The sequence below is a fragment of the Narcine bancroftii genome, chromosome 9 (assembly GCF_036971445.1).
Source record: "Narcine bancroftii isolate sNarBan1 chromosome 9, sNarBan1.hap1, whole genome shotgun sequence".
Classification (NCBI taxonomy): domain Eukaryota; kingdom Metazoa; phylum Chordata; class Chondrichthyes; order Torpediniformes; family Narcinidae; genus Narcine; species Narcine bancroftii.
In genome coordinates this window covers 108,733,559-108,756,762 of record NC_091477.1, presented here as the reverse complement: position 1 = coordinate 108,756,762, position 23,204 = coordinate 108,733,559, and the positions used below count along the sequence as shown (strand labels likewise).

General features: G+C 40.1%; 1 protein-coding gene across 5 annotated transcripts in view; it reads right to left on the bottom strand.

Annotated features, from left to right (window-relative positions):
• LOC138742613 (apolipoprotein D-like) overlaps positions 1-23,204 on the bottom strand; it is a 49,759-nt gene that overhangs the window by 13,007 nt on the left and 13,548 nt on the right. For 2 of the 5 annotated variants that reach the window (XM_069897262.1, XM_069897263.1), the window contains exons 3-6: positions 18,836-18,945; positions 15,441-15,579; positions 3,653-3,788; positions 1,743-1,875 (exon numbers count right to left, since the gene is read on the bottom strand). In XM_069897262.1, coding sequence (XP_069753363.1) covers positions 1,743-1,856 — 114 coding nt within the window. In that variant the 5' untranslated portion in view covers positions 1,857-1,875; positions 3,653-3,788; positions 15,441-15,579; positions 18,836-18,945. Of the gene's footprint in view, positions 1-1,742; positions 1,876-3,652; positions 3,789-15,440; positions 15,580-18,813; positions 18,946-23,204 lie in introns of all 5 variants that reach the window. The other 3 variants (XM_069897264.1, XM_069897265.1, XM_069897266.1) reach the window with 2 other exon arrangements.

Sequence of the window (23,204 nt, the reverse complement as noted above, 5' to 3'; positions counted from 1 at the left end):
TGGTCAGCTGCAACAACCACATTCATTGGGGTGGCACAGTAAGCAAAGCAGTTCGCCTACAACCTGAGTTCAAATCCAGTGCTGTCTATAAGAAGTTTGTATTATCTCCCCGTGTCTGCGTGGGTATCCTCCAGGTGCTCTTTCAAAAAGTACCAGGATTGGAGGTTAATTAGGGTGTTTGGGTGGAACACGCATGTGGGCCAGAAGAGCCTGTTATCATGCTGTATGTCTAAATTTAATTTAATTTTAAATAGATATGCATTGACTGCAATGTCCTTTAGGGTGATATAGTGCTGTATCATCTACAAAATATACTGCAGTTATAAGCCAAACTACTGCAACAAAAGTCTCACAATCCTGTGATCTCTCCCACCAAGGAAGACACTTTACCTGAAAGTCCTCTCTTACCAGTGATACTTATGTGCTGAAGTTGGAGAGTTGGTTCAAAGGAGGTTCACTAGGATGATTATGGGAATGAAAGGGTAATTGTTTGAGAAGCGTTCGATACCTCTTGCCCTGTATTCATTGAAATTTAGAAGAATGAAGGGGGGGGGGGTCTCATTGAAACATTTTGAATGTTGAAAGGCATGGACAGAGTAGAGGTAGAGAGACTGTACAGATTCTATCACCAATGTGTATATGTACAGATTGTAGTGTAGGATGACTGTGATTGGCTGAGAGCGTAGCCACACCTACTGGCAGGTCTTAAAGGATTGCTCCTAGCCAGACCAAGTCATTGTGGACTGGTCGACTTACTTGTGATATGCTCCAGTCTTTTAGTTAATAAAAGCCTTGGTTTGGATCAACAAGTCTTTGGTTCTTTCAACGCGCTCTACAGACTGATTCCCGTGGTGGGAAAGTCCAGGGCAAAAGGGCACAACTTCAGGATTGAGAGAGTCCGCTTAGAACACAGATGTGTAGGAGTTTCTTCAGCCAGAGAGTGGTAAATATGTGGAATTTTTTGCCACAGGCAGTTGTAGAGGACAGGTCACTGGGTGTATTTAGGACTGAAATTAATGGGTTCTTACTGAGGCAGGGAATCAAAAGGTTGGGTAGTGGGGCTGAGTGGGAAAATGGATCAGCTCATGATTAGACTCGATGGACCGAAAAGCTTGTTTCTGTTCCAACATCTTATGGTCTAATTTAGAAATATATCAACATCACTGGTCATCTTCACTAGGTCTAAAATCCTGGGACTCCCTTTGCAATACCAACGTGGATGTACATTTACCAGCAGCACCTCAGTGCCGCAATAAGACAGCTCGCCACCACTTTCTCAAGGGCAATTTAAGATCAGCAATAAATCTCTTCAACTGATGCCTACATCACTGAAAATAATTTTTAAAAAATGGAATAAACCTTCCTCAAATATTTCCCCATAAGTAAATGAAAAGGTTTCTTCTGTAGTTATCTGAATCCATTGTCCACAATACATGAATCTACTGGTCCTCTTTGATAGTACTCTGACAATAAATCTGAAATCTAAATCTAAAGGTGAATAATGCATTTGTTTCATGATAAATGTACATGATTTAAAAACCTTTTATTTACAGACAAGAGGATCAATTTAATCAGGATAAGGAGAATTAAAGAGGTGAAGTAGAAAGGACCGATGTCACTTGGTCTGGTATCTAGATCTGATGTCTCAGTTCCTTCAGTAAGTTGGTTCCTTACATCTATTATGCTACTTCTTTGCATAACAAATTCAGAAATCTCATCTCGCCATACAGTTAATGACTAACCTGTTTTAGACTGAAATTCGCTTGCACTTGTATTTCGGAACATCTATGTTTGGAAGACTTCACTCCAGTGAAGCAGAAGGCAGAAACAACGAGCATCAGCAGAGCTCTCTGCATGTTCACTTTTCGGAGACACCTGGAAAATAAAATTTGTCAGCTCATCACTCGGATACCTTGGGTGCAAAAAAGGAGGAAACTGAAAATAAATGGAAAGAAATTGAGGTATTTTTACACAAAGGCCAGTAGCTTCAGAGGTAGGGGTGTGTGTGTGTGTGCGTGTGAGTGATGTGCTTATGTGTATGTGTGATGTGGTGTGTTTGTGTGTGGTGTGTGTGTGTGTGTGAGTGATATGGTTAGCGTGTGGGTATGATGTGGTTCGGGCACGTGTGATTTTAATATGCAGAATTTTTTTTTAAATTTGCTCCTCACTTCTGTTCTCAGATGAATGGATCAGACAGATTCTTTCTCCTGCCCAGTACTTTTTCCCCCGTTTAGCGATATCCCTGTTGTGCAAAGTCACCCTCTCTTTGTTCTTTTCTTATTTACATTTCTTTCTTGGAAGCAATGGGCCTCAGCTGACCTGCTGTTAGAATACAACAATGTCACCTTGAGGTTCCACCAGCATAACATTTTTGCCCCTTCCATTCCCTTCAGTGGAAGTGTGCCTTATCGGAGGTCCATTGGCTTGAAGCTCTATGAAAGAAAGGTTTCCTGGAATAGATTTAAGGAACATTTAGAAGATATTTTTAAATTGAAGGTTCCACTTGATCCTTTAGTATTTGTGTTGGGTTATATTAAGAGATTGAGTTTGGAGTTAAAATTAAATAAATTTCAAACATTTTTTTTGAGATTGGCATTAGCTGCAGCTAGAAAATGTTTGGCAATTACTTGGAAAAACGGGACAAACTTGAGTATTCAGAGATGGCATTTGGAAATGAGATCTTGTATTCCATTGGAAAAGATAACATATAATTTCCATAATAATTATTCTTTTTTTGTTAAAACTCGGAGCCCGTATTTGGATTATATGGGGTTGAATTATTAATACCCTTTCCACACATTAGTGTTGTTCCTAACCATGGCAACTCATTGATGAGTTTTATGTTATGTGATCTCCTCTTTCTCTTCTTTTTTGGGGGTAGTTTAGAGGGGGGGTGGGGAGGGGATTGTAAGGGGTATTATTGACATAAAAATATCATGTATGTATTCTGTTGTATGATTTATCACGATTAATAAATAACATTTTCCAAGAGAAAAGGATTCCTCTAACATCCGGACGTATTGCGAAGTTCCTTCCAAACATGTTCGTTGAATCTATAGAAAACGTTGATGAAAATATCAAGAGATTTTTGTCACCTTCCCATGATTGCTTTTCATTAAGTAGGAAAGATTTACAGTGTGAACTGGGGGATTTCCATACTTTTTGAGCCACTGGTTTGAAACATACACGAGTCGGAATTATTTATTCCACTTTCAACATTCTAGGGAGGGGCGGAGTGTGGTTTTAACCTGATACATTTCGCGGTGTAACCTTCCCAGAGCGGGAAGCAAACCACGAGTGGATGGTCAGCTTTTCAGTCCCCGCCACGTGTGATCGGGGGATTCTGTTGTTATACAGCCTAAAAAAAAAGGGAATCCGATCTATTTTCCAAATTGCATTTCCCAACAAGGCAACTCTGTTCCTTCCACGGACTGACAAACTCTCCGGGGGGGGAACTATTTCGTTATTGGGGGGGGACTCCCACTCAGACTGGCAATAAAGCAGGCATTTGGTTCATTCGCCTTCAATCAAAATGAGCATAGCAAAAATCTGGCCAAATGTCAATTTCAACAACGCGGGTGTGTGCAATCTTCCTATTGCACACCTTTATATATCCCTCTCCCCAAATCACAAGAAACCCCCTGCAGCTTACCTCAGAGCAAGAAGGAAGAATGTATGGTGTTCTCTGGAGCAGTTGATGAATGTAGGACACCGCCCAACAACAATCCTTATATCCAGGTGAGCACCACCAGAGCAACCAGATCCAGGTAATATGACAGGTGATCTGACTGATGCCCAAGGGGGAAAAAACCAGTGATTTGCATATCGGTCTATGTATATCCATCAGTTCCTAAAATATTTAACTTTGTACTATATATCTTAATAATATTTGGCAAATTGAAGCATTATTTAATTCATAATGTGATAGTTTCCCATCAAACAGCATTTCTTTTCCAAGTTTGTTCGATATTTTCACCCAAAGGTATAGCCTTCAACTTTATTTGAGGTGAGAAACATTTCAAGGGTTAAATATCAGCTATTCGCTATTCAGGCAAAATAATTAGTCGACAGCATAAATAACAGCATTGTTAATATTAATAGAAAGTGAAACCGAAATTTATTATAATTGGTGGGTTATCTAGCTTAAATGTTAAAAGTTTTCCTCTCTCTGCAAATGTTACCTGTTTTGCTGAGTGTTTCCAGCATTTTCATTTTGCTTCGAGTTTTTTTTTTTGGGTCTGGTATCAAATAAAATCATGGAGGACCTAAAATATTTCCCAAAAATAATCAAAACACCAAAGGCTTCAGCTGTTCGTTTTGAACAAATTTAGCGAGCATCTAATTTCGGGTATCCTCTTCACAAAATGTGCATTCCAACATATCGAAGGAACTGAAGGATTTTGGACCACACACCTCATCTTAATGCAGATGGCAATAGAGCAGAAGCCTATTGAGGTGAGCACTTTCAGATCTGGGTTAAATGGCAGGAGCATGTGGGATAAGTAAATTGCCTTTTAATTTGGATTCAGTGGAAGATTTGGTAGGAAGATTGATGATCTCATGGTATTGATGAGAGAATGCAAACCCAAGGTTACTGTTTGAGGAGTTGGTTAGTCAAGAGATCACAGGTCTCAGGATCATTGTCTGGGGAGATAGAGCCAGGAATGGGTGAGTCGATTGAAAATCTCAGGAACATTGGTGGGCAGGGTTAAATCTAGTGGGAAGGCAAAGGATAAGTTGTTTGCAGACCTTGGGGGCACTGCCAGGATGTCAGCTGTGTTCTTGGGGACTCAAATATGTTGTGAGGCATTGGGGATTGGTCCCTTAGAGCAAGGTCAAGGACAAAGATGATTGCTCTGGATGAGGAGGAAGTTATGTTTCAAACTGTTTATGATCAGGAGTTTGTCTTTTAAAACTAGATTTTCTCCCTGGAAGGTGTCAGCAGCGATGATGGCTACCTCAAGGCAGAGCTCAGCAATGGACACTAGGCACCTTCCTGGAATATTTAGCTATTCTAATAATATGTGTAAGGGGTACTTCTTGTCTGTCCTGACTCCTATTGGGACCTGGAGTAATTTACATCAGAAAACGTAAATGCATCAATCATTTTGGTCCCTCCCCAGATGTTTCGATGCCAAGATTATAGTTTGACTATACATTACATTCATATTATCTTCACATTCATATTAATTATCTTCACAATAGGCTTTCTGTGGGATCAGATTGTGCCTCGACTTCATGTCCCTCTATGTAGGGATGTTCATCTAAAAAGAAATTGGAACATTCTTGCAAACACAAGGAAATCCCTGCCCCACGATTGCTCAAATGAAGATGGATATTGAAAACAATGAGTCCATACACAAAACCTCAGTGGCAGGAGGAGGGTACCATCCAACAAGCTACCAAACAGCCAGCATCTCTTGGTTCAAGAACAGTTTCATTCCAAACGCTCTCAGGCTCTTAAACCTCCCTTTGGTTCATAAATCATGAACTGCTCCCATGCCACAAAATAGTTTGTTGTCACTTTTTGGCACTAGGATGTGTGAATATTTATTATCTTTTATGAATGCGATTAAGTATACTATTGTAGTTGTTTCTTAGTTGTTTTTTGTACTATATTTTTTTACAAAAAACCTATTTGATTGCAGCAAGTAAGAATTTTGGTGCATAAGTACGCTGTAATAATGTACAGTAGGTAACAATAAACCCATTATCATTATTAAATGCACCATAAGGCATGAGCTAACCCATCTGTGCAGGAGTCTTTTACAGTTCCCAATTGGCTCATCCATTACTTTGAAACACTAAAACCTGAGCGACAACAAGCCAACCTATTCCCAACTGGACTGTCTAATAATAAAAGGCCTAATTTCTGATTTCCTAGAGAAACCTAAAAACTGCATTTGCTGGAATCTTGAGTGAACGGGGAGAAGCTGGAGGGTCATCTCTGGTAACTTCTATGTCCGATCTCAAAATTATAACATCCTTCCCAAATGAGTTTGTCATCACAACTGCTGAGATCTGATACATGATTTGTAAAGGTAGGGAATTACTTTATTTTTATTTTAAATCTTACTGTTTAACAAAGAGGGTCAACTAACTCATGAACGGGCTCTACCACTTTCTGGATTTGTGTTCACATAGCTCAAGTCCTTTAGTTCTTAGAAAACCTTTAAAATAATCATAAACTCAGACAGCATGGAAATCAGCCCTTCGGCCCATTAAGTTCATACTGAACATCGAGCACCACTTACACTGATTCCATTTTATTCTACATACATTCCTATTAATGTCCATCTCCCCATCCGGACCCCAAGGTTTTACCACTCACCGACACACCAGGCCAATGGCCAATCACTCTCTCAGCACATCTTGGGGGGATGATGGAGTGAAGCCACATGAGCACAGAGAGAATTTGAAAACACCACAAAGACAACACCAGGGGTTCAAAATGAATCCAGATCACTGGACCGATGAGACAACAGCACTACTAACTGCCACTATACTATCCCAAGTTGTACTATTACACTGGACAATCATTTTTTTTCAGAAAGTTTGCTTCCTGAAAAAGAATTGGAGATTATGATAGACAACTTCAAGCTGAAAACAAAGATAGTTTCAGATTTGCTGTATCATGTAGGAAGTTGGAGAAACGTTAAATTAACTTTTATTGAATTTAGCATGTTTAATCCCATAATGATGCTGACACATTGTGTTCGTTCAACTGACCTAAAAATGTTTTACCGCTGACTTTCGTTTGTACTCAGCATCTGATGCCTCTCGTATCAGTGTCCAACAATAATTGGCCAGCATTGATGGATTCCAGTTGCCCTCTTATCACTTTTATATGGTCGCAATGTCCTGGTGAAACCTTTCACCATGTCCAGCACTGATTGCACCGAGATCAGCAGGGAAGTAGTTCAAGAGCGAACGCAAAAAAATGAATTTTCAAATATGACAAGAAATCACAAAAATAACATATCTAAAAAGCATACTGTGATAGGAAAACTTTAAGGTTGTTTTCACGATCAGCAGCCCAAAATACGTAAAATACACCCAAAAGTGTTCAGGAAGAAAAATCTTTGTTGTCCAGTCGAGTGAGAAGATTTTAGTTTCATAGAACATTACAGCACAGAAACAAGCCCCCAGCCTTATAGTCTGTGCTGATCCATTTTTCTGCCTAGTCCCTCTGACCTGCACCAAGTCCATAGTCTTCCATACCTCTCACATCCATGTACCTGTCCAAATTCTTCTTAAAAGTTAAAATTAAGTTAGCATTCACTACTTTAGCTGGCAGCTCATTCCACCCTCCCACTGTGTGAAGAGGTTCCTGCTAAAGTTTTCCCTTTTGACCCTTACCCCATTTCTTTAGTTTGTATCTCACCTACCCTCAGTAAAAAAAAGCCCATCTATAAGAATGATTTGCATGACAATCTTAGCACGGTCAGTACGATTGCAGATAATATCACAATTGTTGGCATAGTTCAGAAGTTCAAAGTAGGGGTCTCTACATCCCGCTGTAAGCCACTAATGATTGCTAGCACCATTAAAAAAAAGAACAATGAAAAAGGAGATCTGAGATCTGGGAATGTGGCGCAAGGAATGGTTGATGAAATTTAACTCAGAGAAGTGCAAGCTGTTGGATTTTAATCACAGGACTTGTAGAGTAAATAAGAGGATCTTGGAGAGTGTTGTCGAACAGGGATGCCAAGGGGTACAGATACATATTTCCCTGAAAGTTGCTACACAAGTTGACAGGGAGGTGAAGAAGGCATTTTGGTTAGGGCATTGAGTACAGAAGTCAGGACATTGTCCCACCTGAACATGACTTTGGTGGGACCACATCTAGAGTATTGCTTGAAGTTCTGGTCACCCATCTTTTGGAAAGATGTGATGAAGCTGAAAAGAATACAAAATGTAGAAAATGTGCACAAGAATGTTATCAGAACGAGTGGGCTTGAGTCAAAAGGAAAAGCCGAATAGGCTGCACCTTTTTTCCCCCTTGGAGCAGAGGAGGCTGAGGCAGGAACTTCTATAGAGGTATACAAGAAAAAGGCAAAGATAAGGTGAATGAACACAAGTGCTTTTTTTTCTCAGGGTAAGGGAGTCTAAAACTAGAAACCATAGATTTAAGGCAAGATTTAAAAGGAACCCGAGGAAACACCTTTTCACATAGAGGGTGGTGGGCATGTAGAATGAGCTGTCAGAATAAGCCAGAGGTGGATACAAGCAATATTTAAAAGACTTCAGCCAGGTACGTGGATAGGATGGGCTTAGTGCAGTGGTTCTCATCCTTTTTCTTTCCACTCACATACCACTTAAAGTAATCCTTATGCCATCGGTGCTCAGTGATTAGTAAGGGATTGCTTAAGGAGGTATGTGAGTGGGAAGGGAAGGTTGAGAATCACTGCTCTAGACCTAAATGTTACTGAAATATTTTGCTTGAGAAAAATTCTCATTGGCCCATTTCCTTTGGAGTTCTGAATCCGTGCACCTAACGAGTCAATTAGGTACGATTAAAACAGTGGTTTTCAACCTTTTCCTTTCCACCCACATTCCCTTACTAATCACAGAACACCCATAGAAGAGGGAACACTTAATGCGGTGTGTGAGTGGAAATAAAAAGGTTGAGAACCACTTGTCTAGAGGGATATGGGTCAAACTCAAGTCTAGCTTGAGTAGACCTCTTGGTCAGCATGGACAAATTGGGCCAAAGGCCCTGCATCCATGTTTGAAAGGTCTATGACTGTAATTCAGGGACTGAGGAAGTTGAAGAGAGCCCTCCTGGGTCATGAATAGACTTAACTGAGCTTTGACCTTAGACCTGAAATTAAATCTGGACTTGGCTCCGATTTAAAACTAACATTCGCCACTTATCCAACAAAAACAATACATTCAAATCTCAGCTCATAAATCCTTCATCTAAAAACATGTGAAGATCCAGAATGGAATCAGCAGAAGGATTAAAATTACGCCTTTTGCTAGGGATCTGGTTTTTGAGAATATCCTGGTTATTCCCAAGTACTGACTGACTTCATGGCAATGTTCTTGATAATGAAATAAATTGGAATGTTTTTTGTCACATTTCAGCCAGTCCTATGACTGTGTGATCTCCACAGAACACAAACAAATTTGCAAATAATTTGTAGCTTGAAACATGATTAGAAGAAAAGTCTTATGATTGCTATATCCATTCAATTTTTGTAAAATATTTGTTAATTGCTTGTCATTGTAATTATAAATATTTGTTGTATCAAATGTCAAACAATTCACAAAGGAGATAACTCTTCATTAAGAATATTCAACACAGAAACAGACTAGTGCGTACATTCTGTTCCAACCTGCGCCCAATTTTCTATGCCAACTTCATCCTCATAACCTTCAGGAAAACCTCTGTAAAAACAACTTTCCAATTCTAATCACTCTCTGGGAAAAAGAAATTCGCACTTGAATATTGAATTGTTGGCCTCTAGTTTTGCTCTTCCCTACAGATGAAGCCGCTCTCGGTGTACTTACTCTGTCAGAACCTTTCATAATTTTTTGTTCTTTGACTTCTTCGACTTACAGAATGGTAACAGGCCATTCCGGCCCATGACCTTGTCCCACACAGATTAGCCGACAACCCGTGTAACTTTTGAAGGGTGGGAGGAAACTGGAACACCCGGAGGAAACCCACATAGACACGGGGAGAATGTACAATCTCCTTACAGACTGCACCAGTTGCGAACCCAGGTTGTTGGCTGGTGCTAACCGCTATACTAACCGTGCCACCATAAATACATTTTCTTTTCAGAAAAAAAGATCATGTCCAGGTGGACTTCAGTACCCCACTGTGTAATTTGATCCTGTATTTCCTCACCTCCAGATCCCAATCAACGCAGATTGGCAAGAACATCTCCTCGATAATCTCTATTAGCAACAGGGCACTACAGGACTGCGTACTTAGCCCCCTACTCTATTTGTTCTGCACTTATGACTATGTGGCTTAGTACAGCAACAATACCATATACACATTTGCTGACAATACAACTGTAGAAGGCTGTATAAAAAAGGGTGAAGAGTTAGTACACAGGAGGGAGATTGAAAACCTAGCTGAATGGTGCACCAACAACTTCACACTCAATATCACCAAGACCAAGTAGCTGCTTGTAGACTTTAGGAAAGGAAAAGCAGAAGCGTACGATGCAGTGATCGTTAGGGGATCAGAGGTGGAGGGGATAGGCAAATTAAAATTTCTGGAAGTTACTTTCTCGGAGGACCTTTCCTGGACCCAACATACGAATGTTATCATGAAAAAAATGATGTCAGCGTCTCAACTTCCTCGGTCGATTGCAGAGGTTTGGTATGACATCAAAAACCTTGGCAAAACTCTACAGATGTGTAGTAGAAGGTTTTCTAATTGGCTGCATCAACCCCTGGTATGGGGGCACCAATACCTCTGAGCAAAAACCCTGCAAAAGTTAGTGGACATAGCATAACTTTCCCTATCATTTCATTGAGAACATCTATATGGAACACTGCCATTGGAGAGCAGCAGCAATCATCAAGGATCCATACCACCCAGGACATGCTCCATTCTCATTGCTACCATCAGGAGAGAGCTACCATCACAAGACTCACACCTCCAGGTTCAGGAATAGGTGCTACCCCTCAACCATCAGACTCCTGAACAAAAGACCCATTCAGAGAATCATTTAAGGACTCTTCCTTTTCTGATTATAATCAGCGGCAAAACATTTTTAGGTCGGTTGAACTAATGCAACATGTCAGCATCATTACGTGATTAAACACGCTCAATTCAATAAAAGTGAATTTAATGTTTCTCCAACTTCCTACATGATAGAGCAAATCTGAAATTATCTTTGTGTTCAGCTTGAAGTTGACTATCCTAATCCCCAATATTTTTCTCAGGAAGCAAACCTTTTGAAAAATGTTGTCCAATGTTATTTATGAGTGAATATTTATAATCTGTATTTCCACAGTTTGTTTCCATTTCTTTCTTTTTCTTATATTTCTCGCTCTCGTATACATCTTTCTTCTTGAGGGCAGTTTACACTTACTGGAACAGTAATTGGAAATTCAGCCTGCTTGCAGGAAAAAGTATCTTTGGGTGGCACGCATTTATGTCTGGAGTAGACTATCTGTCCAGCATGCGCTCTGACAATAAATTGGAACTTTGAACCTCCCACATCTCTTTTTATTTTTGTTAAACTCCTTCATTCTCTGTCCATTTGATAATTTGCAAAATCAACAAGAAAACTTCAATTCATTCACTCCAAGTAAAATGATGGCATATGTTAGCTCCATTTGCCTATGCGCAGAAAAAAATAATCGGATTGGGGATAAACAACCTGTCATCTTAAACCAGTTCTGACATTGAATAGAAAATGACTGATGCAATTTCCTTCAAGTCCACATTCCCATCTTACACCCATAGAAAGAATACAGTGTCCACAGCTTCTTGGGGAAACAAATTCCAAATACCCTGGTCCGACCATCTCCCTGTCAAACCTCCAAATATTCCTACTGTTTTAATAAGTTCACCTCATTCTTCCCAACTGCAGAGTACAGGCTCAACCTTTTCTTAAAAAGTAATCTCTGCATACTCATGGTTTATCATAGAGCAATTTCTCTGCACTGTCTCCAATGTATAATATCTTGAACATGTGGATCAAATATAAATTCATAAATGGCTGTGCAGTTGCAGTATGGATTTTCATGATGATATTGCAGCCCCATTGAAATAAATGTACACCATCAACCTTCCCAAGGTATGCTCGTTTTCTTTGTTTCATGTACAAGCCTCCCCACCCCCAAACCTCCCAATTCCTTTTGTGCTAGATTTATTCAGTTCTTTCTCTATTTAAATATTAATCTGTTTGATCATTCACAAATATATTGTGCTTACTTTGAGATTCTGCGAATAGTATATTTTTGTTATATTTGACCACACACCCCTCATGAATTAATAATGTTCAACGTACTACATTTCTCACTTGTATCCAAAATAAATATATCCAATATAGTTCTGATCTTCATTGCAAATAATCTTAAATATACTCAGCGTATTCTCTGATCTACTCCAGACAATCTTCAATACTGTAGAATACACTTCATATAAGATCTCAGATTCTTAGTTGGAAGGAATGCCTGGTGACAAATTCAAAAGCAGGTCATGCTAACAGGCACTAGAAATAGGGTTTTAACACTGTATGAAGTGAATCCACAGTTAAAGGAGCAAATGCTCTCCAAGAGGAGATAAACATCACTCCTACACTAAGAATGAAAGCCATTTGCGTTATACATCCTAGGTAATTTTTAAGTCCAATTCCAAACTTTTTTCATTGAAAATAATTGCTGCAGTAGATATTTGATGATGTCAATCATGAAGTTGTTTTTAAAACATACAACTCTAATTCAAGTGAAATTCACATGATTCTGTCTTATCGTGAAGGCAGTGTGGCAATAAAGAGGCATCAGAAAAACAGCACTGATCTGACAAACAGTACAATCAAGTTCCTCAAGAGGCAAATATTTCCAGTGAACAATGATTTGCCACATTGCTGCCAAATTAATATGCTTTCCATTAAAGGCAATTTCAAAATAGAAAAATTAAGGCAGAAACAAGTCATTTTACAAATCTGCCCTTTCTCCATCAAATAAATGAATAATATTTCTTTTTAAATAAACATTATTTTTTCTTGAAATTCAGGGAATCATATTTCCTTTATCCAAGTATTTAAAAAATGTAACATGAAGCTCTTATAACCTTATTAGAAAAGCCGTCATCAATATCAGGATATGCATGCAGCTGCTTGGGTCAAGCTCCTAGGTTTTATTTCAGGACCCAGTGTATACCTGTCCGAATTCAGATGGAAAGTGTGGCTGGTTTAATTTAGGAATGGGATCTCAGGAGCAGAATGGGATTCTCCAGTTTCTGCTAGCCTACTCTCCATCCTTCCTCTCTCTTCTCCATCCCTCTTCTTTCTTCCAGCTCTCCACCCTCTTCCCTCTCCATTCACAGAGTCATCCCACCTCCCCTTGTTTGCTGGTGTGCCCTTCCTCCTTTGTCTACCTATTACCTCCTGTCTGTGCAAGTGTGCTCCTCCCCTGCCACCCCTAAACATTTTGTTTGGGCGCCTGCTGAGATCTTGTTCATACCTTGATGAAGGGTTCAAGGCCGAGACGTTGCTTATGTATCTTTATCTTTGCTACATAAAATATACTGATTGACCTGCTGAGTTTTCCAGCATTGTGTTTTTACTGCCATCCATTCCTCTTTGGGCATCTTCTGGACACAAACATTTTTCACATCCTATATATCTGACCTCTTGCACAAGCACCTGTTTAAATAGTATGCCATCTTCCGACCCTAACCTGTAAATTTCAAGTACCAAACCAATACTGGCCCATGCCTTTACCTGCTATTTCTTAGCAGCAGATTAAAATAGAAGGCTATGGGACTGGAGTAGTTTAAGTTACATTCACCTTCGTCTGGCACTGTGATGTTGCAAAAAATCTTCCACTCCAGAACACTTTTATTGTGTGAGATATCAAATAGTTGAAGAAATATTTTTCACAGAAACAATAAATGCTGACTGATAATGGCTGACTGATAAAGCTGAGCAAAGTTCCCTTCACAAACACAATTTTAAAAAATCAAATGGATAAATTTGTACCCTTGGGTCTCATTAAATATATTTGTCAAGCATCTGATCCTAAATATAAAGCTGCAGTACTTGTCAAAACATGCCTTAGTTTCTTTAATACCATGGTAATGGTTTACTGCATAAAAGAATAACAGGTGGCTCTGAGATATCCTCAAGAGGATTAAATGACATCAAACCTAGTACAAGCACATCTGACACAATTTTGCAAACATCATCCTCCAAAAATGCTGCTGAACGAGATATCTGAATATGCAGGATTTCACTTAACCTCTCAGCTTCAACAATTTTATTATTCTAAATACTCCAGCATCAAAAAGTTTCATCAATGGGTAGCAATAATGAGCTTCCAGAAGAGACTCTCCGGTATGATGTCTAGAATGGAGACTGTAGTTATAAGGCGAGATTGGTTTGCCTGGGTTTATTCTCACCTCACTGACAAAAGGCAAAGGAGGAAAAACCCAACACCCAACCCCAACCAACCAATTTTCCCCTGCAGCCGCTGCAACCGTGTCTGCCTGTCCCGCATCGGACTTGTCAGCCACAAACGAGCCTGCAGCTGACGTGGACTTTTACCCCCTCCATAAATCTTCGTCCGCGAAGCCAAGCCAAAGAATTCTCACTGGAAGGTAGAGGTTGAGAGATGACCTTGTGAAGGTTTATAAAATTAGGAGCATAGATAGGATAGATAGTCATAATCTCTTTCCAGGGTGAGAACTGGGTTAAAGTGAGAGGGAATAAAATGAAAGGAGATACGAGATGTCATTTCTTTTTTTCTAAGAGGGCAGTAAATATTTGGAATGATCTGCCTAAGTAGGCGGTGGAGGAAGATACAATTACAATATTTAAAAGATATTTGGGTGCAAGTTGGGAAGGAAAAGCATGGAAGGATACAGGCCTAAAGCAAGCAAAAAGGATTATCACAGTAAAATCACAAAGAATGCTGTGAGACTTGTTGAGTTACTTCAGCATTTTTGTGTAAACATGATATAATTGTTGTCTCTGACTATTTTATCATTAGTTAAAAGACAATGCTGGAGAAACTCAGCTGGCCAAATGGTTTACTTTATACAGTAAAGATAAAGATATATAACCAATGTTTTGGGCTTGAGCCCTTCATCAAGGTTAGATACGTTTCGGTTTATCACAATAAGCAGGGGTAAGGTGAACTGAAAGTTCTCGTTTCTGTGCTAATTCTTGTGATAAGTCATAATGACTTATGAATAACATGGACAAGTGCTTCAATTAGAGATCTTAAAGATTCAATTTTGCAGAAATTCCTGAGTCCTCAGGTTCTCCAAGAAAACAAAATCAATCACTGATCCAGGCTGAAAATAAAACTCTTCAAAAGAGCGGCAGGGTTAGCGTTGTGTTTAGTATAATGGTGTTGCAACACCAGCGATCAGGACCTGAGTTCATATCCCCCACTGTCTGTAAAGAATTTGTACATTCTCCCCGTATCTGCGTGGGTTTCCTCTGGGTTCTCGAGTTTCTTCCCACTGATCAAAAATTGGGTGTAATTGGGCGGCACGGGCTTGTGGGCCGAAAGGGCCTGTTACTGTGCTGTATGTCTACATTAAAATTAGGAAAGGGTAAATACATTCTTCTGATGAAAGCAAACAAAAATGGAAGTACTGCAGAATTTAATTTTGCAAAATAACCTTTGACTTGTATTTGCATTATGTATTACTCCTGTTCAAGGGGATACAACAACTTTATTACAACATGCACCAAGAATTCAATGACATTAAAAATTGCCAAATGGCTAATTACTCGGAATCCAAGTGGATGGATTGTTGCAACTCTTCCCTTAGCTGCAAGCTCTTTAGATGTGGACTTTCATGTTGTTAATGACCTTTGTGCAGGGCTTAGACTTCATGGCGTTCAGATTGTTAGTTGCAAATGCAAATGCCTGAAACAAAAGATAAAATGTTTGTTATAGCCCTCATCTCAAAAGCATTATGTAATCCAGAATGTTGACAAGTGCAATATTATTTTTAGTTCTGTGGTACCGTGGCTCTAAAAGTTGTTATAGGTAAAGGGTGGTCATGGGGACTCTTTATAGCCAAAGGGTGGTCATGGGGACTCTTTATAGCCAAAGGGTGGTCATGGGGACTCTTTATAGCCAAAGGGTGGTCATGGGGACTCTTTATAGCCAAAGGGTGGTCATGGGGACTCTTTATAGCCAAAGGGTGGTCATGGGGACTCTTTATAGCCAAAGGGTGGTCATGGGGACTCTTTATAGCCAAAGGGTGGTCATGGGGACTCTTTATAGCCAAAGGGTGGTCATGGGGACTCTTTATAGCCAAAGGGTGGTCATGGGGACTCTTTATAGCCAAAGGGTGGTCATGGGGACTCTTTATAGCCAAAGGGTGGTCATGGGGACTCTTTATAGCCAAAGGGTGGTCATGGGGACTCTTTATAGCCAAAGGGTGGTCATGGGGACACTTTATAGCCAAAGGGTGGTCATGGGGACTCTTTATAGCCAAAGGGTGGTCATGGGGACTCTTTATAGCCAAAGGGTGGTCATGGGGACTCTTTATAGCCAAAGGGTGGTCATGGGGACTCTTTATAGCCAAAGGGTGGTCATGGGGACTCTTTATAGCCAAAGGGTGGTCACTGCTGCACAAATGCTCTTCAGGGCATGCGACGCAAACAGCCTCTGACGACCGAGTCCAACTCCTGGCCTTCACATGTGGAATAGTTCTAATGTCCAGTGGAGTGGTTCTCACTGACAGGTGAAGGGGCAAAGTGGGCGCCTTGAAACCAATTGCTTCGGGCAGATGGGCTCATTAACCACGGATGGTAACTCATCCAGGAGAGGGAGAGCTCCGATTTCAAACTTCCGCTGCCTTGTGGCTATTCCCGCTCACCGTTCATGGGAAAGGCTTTGGGAGTAAATCCAGAGGAAAAATCCAGAATTGGAGCCCTGAACGCACTGACAGCTGTACCCAGCACTGGCACAGCCACTCCTGCAATGCTGCTGGCACCAAACGGTATCAACTTTCATCGGTCCTTTGGACTTTTCATTAGCATGGAGAGGGGCGTTCCCATTGCATACAGATCTCCATATCAATTTTGCCCTGACTTGCACCCTGAAGAGGCCACTCCACAGTGACTACCAGAGGTGCAGTATCCACGGTTGACCACATCCAATGGAAGCCACAGACCATGCCAGAAAAAAACCCAAAACACTTCGTAAGTTGACAATGCAATTTTCAAGGAGGGACACACTCTTTCATCAATGTAAAGGCAATTGTTAATAAATGTAGAAAAATCGCTCATCTCATCAAGAAACATTTGCCTGAAAAAGATTTGTTTATATCTATGGAAGGTTTAGATTAGCAAAGTTACAGAAAGTAAGGTGGCATTTTCACTAAACAAAATTTTTTCATCGTCTCTTTGGACAAAGACCTGTACAAAATTGCACATTAGGAGTGGCAGTTTTAAATCTTAGGACTAGATCAGGGGTCCCCAAACATTTTAGACCATTGACCATTGACCCCTTCATGGAATCCTTGATCCCCAGGCATGTACAAAAATAAATAATAATAATTAAGTAGCTTTTCATTATACACTTGAAAATAAAACTAAGGATTTACAACAAAGCTTTATAACAAGCAAGTAAGTGATTACAATAACAGAAAAAAATTCTTTGCTTCTGGCTGGGAAGATGCCAAATGGAGCTGGGTCCAAGTCTTCAGCATTGGCGACGGTGACTCCATTCTCCACATCGGGTGCGGTGCCGTCTGCATTGAAGAAGTCGCCTCCAGCTCCTGGGCAGGAATAAGGACATTGGGCTCCCAGGCAGGAGCGGGGACCTACTCAATTCTTTTGACCCCAAAAGTTCAATTGATCCCCCCCCCCTGGCGTTTATCGACCCTCTTTCTACCCCTTGCCATTTTTCGACCCCTTGTATAGTCCCATTAACCCCCAGGGGTCGACCAACTACTTTGGAGACCCCTAGACTAGATGGTAGTTTTGATCTCATGATCTTAACTGCTAAGATCTCTGAAAATGTGCCACAATGCTTTGGTTCATATGAACATTGGTGGTTTGGTGTTAATCAATGGCTTTTATTGGCTTTGAACTTGGTCTGCCTTTTGGGTGCAAAACAAAGGCCAAAATATTGTACTGCAGCATTCACGCTACGTGAGCGTGGAGAAGAATGACACGCACACCAAAGCCTTGGAAAACAAGACTGGTTTATTGCTCTGGCCATTGCGCTTATATAGGCCCCAGGCACTGACATCAGGGCCCCACGTCATCAGAGCGCCAGCCTCAGATTGATCGGCGTTCTCGCCAGAGTTCCCTGCCTTCCTGGCGTGCGGAGGTCACCCCCATGAAAGATCACTGCAACTTTGCTTCAGAATATATCATGTGATCTTTCATGTTCACCAGAGAATAGTTGGGATTTAATATGGGCACTGCTGAATCTGCTCCATTATACCTGGAGTGATGTTCAAATGCACAAGACTTATCATTGAGACAAGGCTGACACCTGTAGGTGGTTTATATTTAACAAAGACCATTTTTGGAAACCATGAAATCATTGCAAGGACCTTCTAAGTTCAATACAATTAATCGTATCAATCTGAGAAGTTAATGTCCAGAGGTCATTTACAGGTGGATTTAACGATAGAGATAGACCCCTACTAATGATGTTCTGGCATTTGTTTTGGTGAAATCTGGCATTTTTAAGCAAAATCTCGCGTTTTTTTGGCAATCTCGTTTTTCTCCTGCAAATATTGCATTATTTTGCCCGGTTTCAATTTACGATAATTTCAACTTACACTGTGAATCCCGGAATGGAGCACCATCGTAAGTAGAAGTCTACCTGTAGTTATAAGTCAGGTCATTAAAACTCATATTCGGTCAGTTCCTCAGTGTAATGTTGCTGCTATTTAACAGCTTATCCATCTCTTACTGAGTGTCATCATCACTCTGTCTTCTCCCATCAACCCCCTATCCTAATTGGGGGGGGGGGGGTATGGATTATCTTCCTCCTTTCACATGACTCTTCAACCAGGCACTTTCTTAGATGTTTGGGTCCTTGAGAGTACCACTTCAGCCTGCAACAAATTCTATTCCCTGCAACTTTTCATTAAAACAGTGGTTCTCAACCTTGTGTTAAAATATAAACTACCTTATTTAATAAGTTGTAATACCTCCATCTTCTAGCTCCACCTTGTGAATGGGAGTGGAATCTCCACTGAGGGCTGGTTGTGAGGTCTTGGAATCTGTAGCCTCCATTTTGAATAAACCTGTGTATTTAACTCTGTGTGAATATATTACACGTTAATTATTCATTTATTTACTGTGGAGCACACAACAGCAAAACACAAAAATCTACAGACACTGTGGTTTAAGTAAAAACACATGCTGGAGAAATTCACCAAGTCAAACAGTGTACTTTATATTACAAAGATAAAGATGTATCATCAAGGTGTATGATGAAGGGCTTTAGCCTGAAATATAGGTTATGTATCTTTATATTTGCTGCATAAGGTACACTGTTTGACTGCTGAGTTTCTCCAGCGTTGTGTTTTTACTTAATTACTTCAGACATTACTTCTTATTTTATCATTACTTTTAATTTGACTTACTGGTAATTGCAAACCATGTGGTAAAACTGTGATATAAAATCACAGAATATGTTAGGTTCCTTAATATTTTGGGGAATTTAATTATTCATAGTTTTCACCTCAACTACGCTACCTGTTAAGTCCCTATTTTATGGAAATTGCAATTACTAATAGTTCCAATCTGATGTTACTTATCCTATTTTTAAGTTTGACTGAAATAACATTCAAGAGTTACCATTTCCATAAGTTTAGTGAGTTCTTCCCTTCACTCTTTTAGTTTCAGTTAAGGGTTGTGTTTTTAAACACAAGAAGTTCTATGTGTGTGGGAATTAGATGGAAAAGAAACTCCAAAAACTCTGGGGTGCCACAGCCTCATCCATTCAAACAAAAAAGGCATTTTACCGAACTGAAAATAAATCAGATCTGTGGATCTGGGTTTGCACTCACAGGCAGTGAGACAAGATCCATAAGTACCATCACCAAGGCAGAATCTAAGGTATATCAGGCAGTGTGTAGATTCACCAATGAGTTACTCATTGTAATGATAGTGATCATGTTTGCATGTCCACTAGCAAGACCTTGATTATAGTTCCTGTTTGATTTGACTTGGCTGCCAGCAGGGGGCTGACACACAGTATGTTAGATCTGTAATGGAGGCTTGCAGCCTCATGACATTCCTCATGTGCTATTTATATCAACTTTAGATTTTACCTTTTAAAGTATTTTCTTCGTCCCACTTCTGACACCATGTTTCATCTTGTATTCGTATGTGTGAGTTCTTAGACAACACAGGGATGAAGGAAAAGGTTCTTTACATTAAAGTTAGAAACTGATCAGTGAAGAGAAGCTAACAAAGAGAAAAATGGAAGGGTTATACCCACCAGCGAAACTTCAACTGACAGGTAATGTGGCTGAAAATTTGAACAGATTTAAACAGCATTTAGGATTGTATTTTGTGGCAGTCGGAGCAGACAAGAAAAATGATAAAGTGAAAGCATCAGTTTTCTTATATGTCGTGGGTGATCAAGCCCTGCAGGTGTATAATAACTTCACATTTGTTGCTGAAGGAGACTAAATGAAATTGGAAAATATAATGAAACAGTTTGAGGCTGTGGTGTTATGGCTGTTTATACTGGCTGGTCCGCCCTCTGGGTGTCTCCCTGCCTTAGCTCCTCACTTGATCCTACCCATGTGACCCTGGGCCATAAAGGTCGAGTCCCCTCTCCTTCCCGCTCATTTTCCTAGCCTGGACCCAGACCAACAGTCTCTTGCTCAATAAAGCCTATTGTTCCCCTCAGTCTTCCGTCTGCGTCATTATTGGGGCTACCGATAGCACCCAACAGAGGTATACTGCATACCTAAACGTAGCGTGACGTTTGAGAGGCAGATTTTTCACATGTGCACAGAAAATGGAAGAAAGTACTGATCAGTATGTGATTGAATTGAGAAACAGAAGCAAAATGTTTGAATTTGATGGACTGACCAACTCGCTGATAAAAGACAGACTTGTGTGTGGTATTCCAGATAATAGTCTAAGGAAAAGACTGCCAAGAGAGCAACATCTAGAGCTGGAAAAAGCCATAGCACTCTGTAGGGCTACAGAAACTGTAAAAATGCAGGCAAAAGAGCTGTTCAGTTAAACTAGATGTAGTGAGCAAGGACAGACATAAACCATTTAACAAAAAGCATGGCAAAATGATAAGAGAGGCATGGCTGGCGAACAAAAATGAAAGGGACAATCGAAAGCCATGTTGTCGATGCGGTACTTGTCCAGCATATGGTAAAACATGCTATATATGCAACTAAAGCAACTATTATTCCCGTTGCTATAGGAACAAAGTGCAACAAAGTAAGATTCATGCAGTAGATGAAAGGGAGATAGAGGAATTTTATGTAGATGTTGTGTCTGAAAATAAGAAAGAGAGACTGGATGTTGAGATTAAAAATGAATGACATATACATTTCAGTTAAATTGGACACTGGAGCACAAATTAATGTAATATCAAAGTCTGGTTTTAAGAAGATTAGACTGAGACGAACGATGTATGGAACAAAAGTGAAGGTGACAGGATATTCAGGTACCGATCTACTAGTGCAAGCAGAGTGCATGGTCAAAGTAAAACACAAGGACAGAGAGCATATGCTAGCATTCATCGTGATACCAAAGGATGTACAAGCCATATGAGGTTTAAGGGCTTGTGAGAAACTGAACCTGATAAAAAGAGTCCTTGTGGTGGAAAGTGAAGGAGAGACAGTCTATGATGAACTCACGAAAGAGTTCAATGACCTATTTCAGAGTTTAGGCTGCCTTCCAGGAGAACACATGATCAGAGTGGATGAGCATGTGCCACCGATGATACATTCATGCAGAAAAGTTCCATTTGCGCTTCAACAGCAACTAAAGGCAGAGTTGGACAGGTTGGAAAGCCTGAACGTGATTCAGAAGATAGATGAGCCAACAGAATGGGTGAAGTGTATAATATGCCGGAAATATCAAGCAAGTAATCTTGCAGAACCACTAAAGCCACTCCCAGCACCATACAGACCTTACCAGAAGGTAGGTGCTGACCTATTTGAATGTCAAAGGAAGGAATGTCTTATCGTCACAGACTATTACTCCATGTATCCAGTGGTGTGTAAACTGAACACCACCACTGCAGATGCTGTAATAATGGGTATAAAAGCCATATTCTCCAGACATGGCATGGCAAGCAAGGTCTTCACAGACAACGGACCCCAGTTTTGCAATTTAAAGTTCTGACAGTTTGCCAAAGAGTAGGACTTTGTACACACCATGTCAAGTCCTCATTTTCCACAGTCCAATGATCTAGTGGAAAAGCCATTACAGACAGTGAAAAGACTGATGAGCAAGGCAAAAGACTTTTACCAGAGCATGCTCGGATACCGCACAACACCGCTCGAGTGTGGTATGTCACCAGCACAACTCCTTATGGGACATGGGCTAAGATCAAACCTACCCATTCAAGAGAACCTCCTAAAAACAAAAGAGGGGGAGAAAGTGAGGAAGTTCAAAGAACAACAGAAAGAAAAGCAAAAGTATTACTTTGACAGAGGAACAAAAAACCTACTGGAACTCCATACTGGTGACCAAGTAAGGCTAAAAGACAAAACAAATTTATGGGCTCAGAAGGCAACTGTCCTTAGTGAAGTCCAGCCAAGATTATACATAATTCAGACAGATGAAGGTGCTGTTCTGCGAAGAAATTGTCACGATCGTCAAATGGGACCAGCCACAGTAGATGGAAAGATGGATACTGTTGAACAACCTGAATGCCCATCTGAGAAGACATCGTCTGAGGCAACAACTCAGATTCAAGGACAATCAATCAGGAGATTGTCAAGACAAGTGAATCCTCCTAAGAGACTCATTGAGAAAATTTAAAGACTCCTGTTTTAGAATGAAATAGTGCTATCTTATTCACTCTTCAAGTGGTGGTGTATGTAAATGTGAACACACACAAAACAAATTTTAAAAATGTTAACAATGTTAATAATAATAAGTTCCTGATGGTAAAGTTAAAATTGCAGAGTTATACAAAGAAAATATGTTAGTTAAAAGTAAGCTACTTTTGTTTTAAGAAAGGGAGATGTAATGTTAGTGATCATGGTTGCAATGCAACTAGCAATGCCTTAAGGATTATAGCTCCTGTTTGATTATACTTGGCTGCCAGCAGGGGCTAACACAGTGCAAGACACAGTATGTAAGATCTGTAATAGGTGCTGTTTACAACAACTTTAAAGTAAAGAACCTTTTCCTTCATCCATGTGTTGTCAATTAACTCACACATATGAATACAAGATGAAACCCCAATCTTGGTGCTTTGTATTACAGGAAATGTTCTTTTATGCTCTACTTACCTTAGTTTCGGATCACTTAAGTAGTGCCACATGAACCGATTATTTTCTTTTTAGATTTCAAGAGCAGATCTTC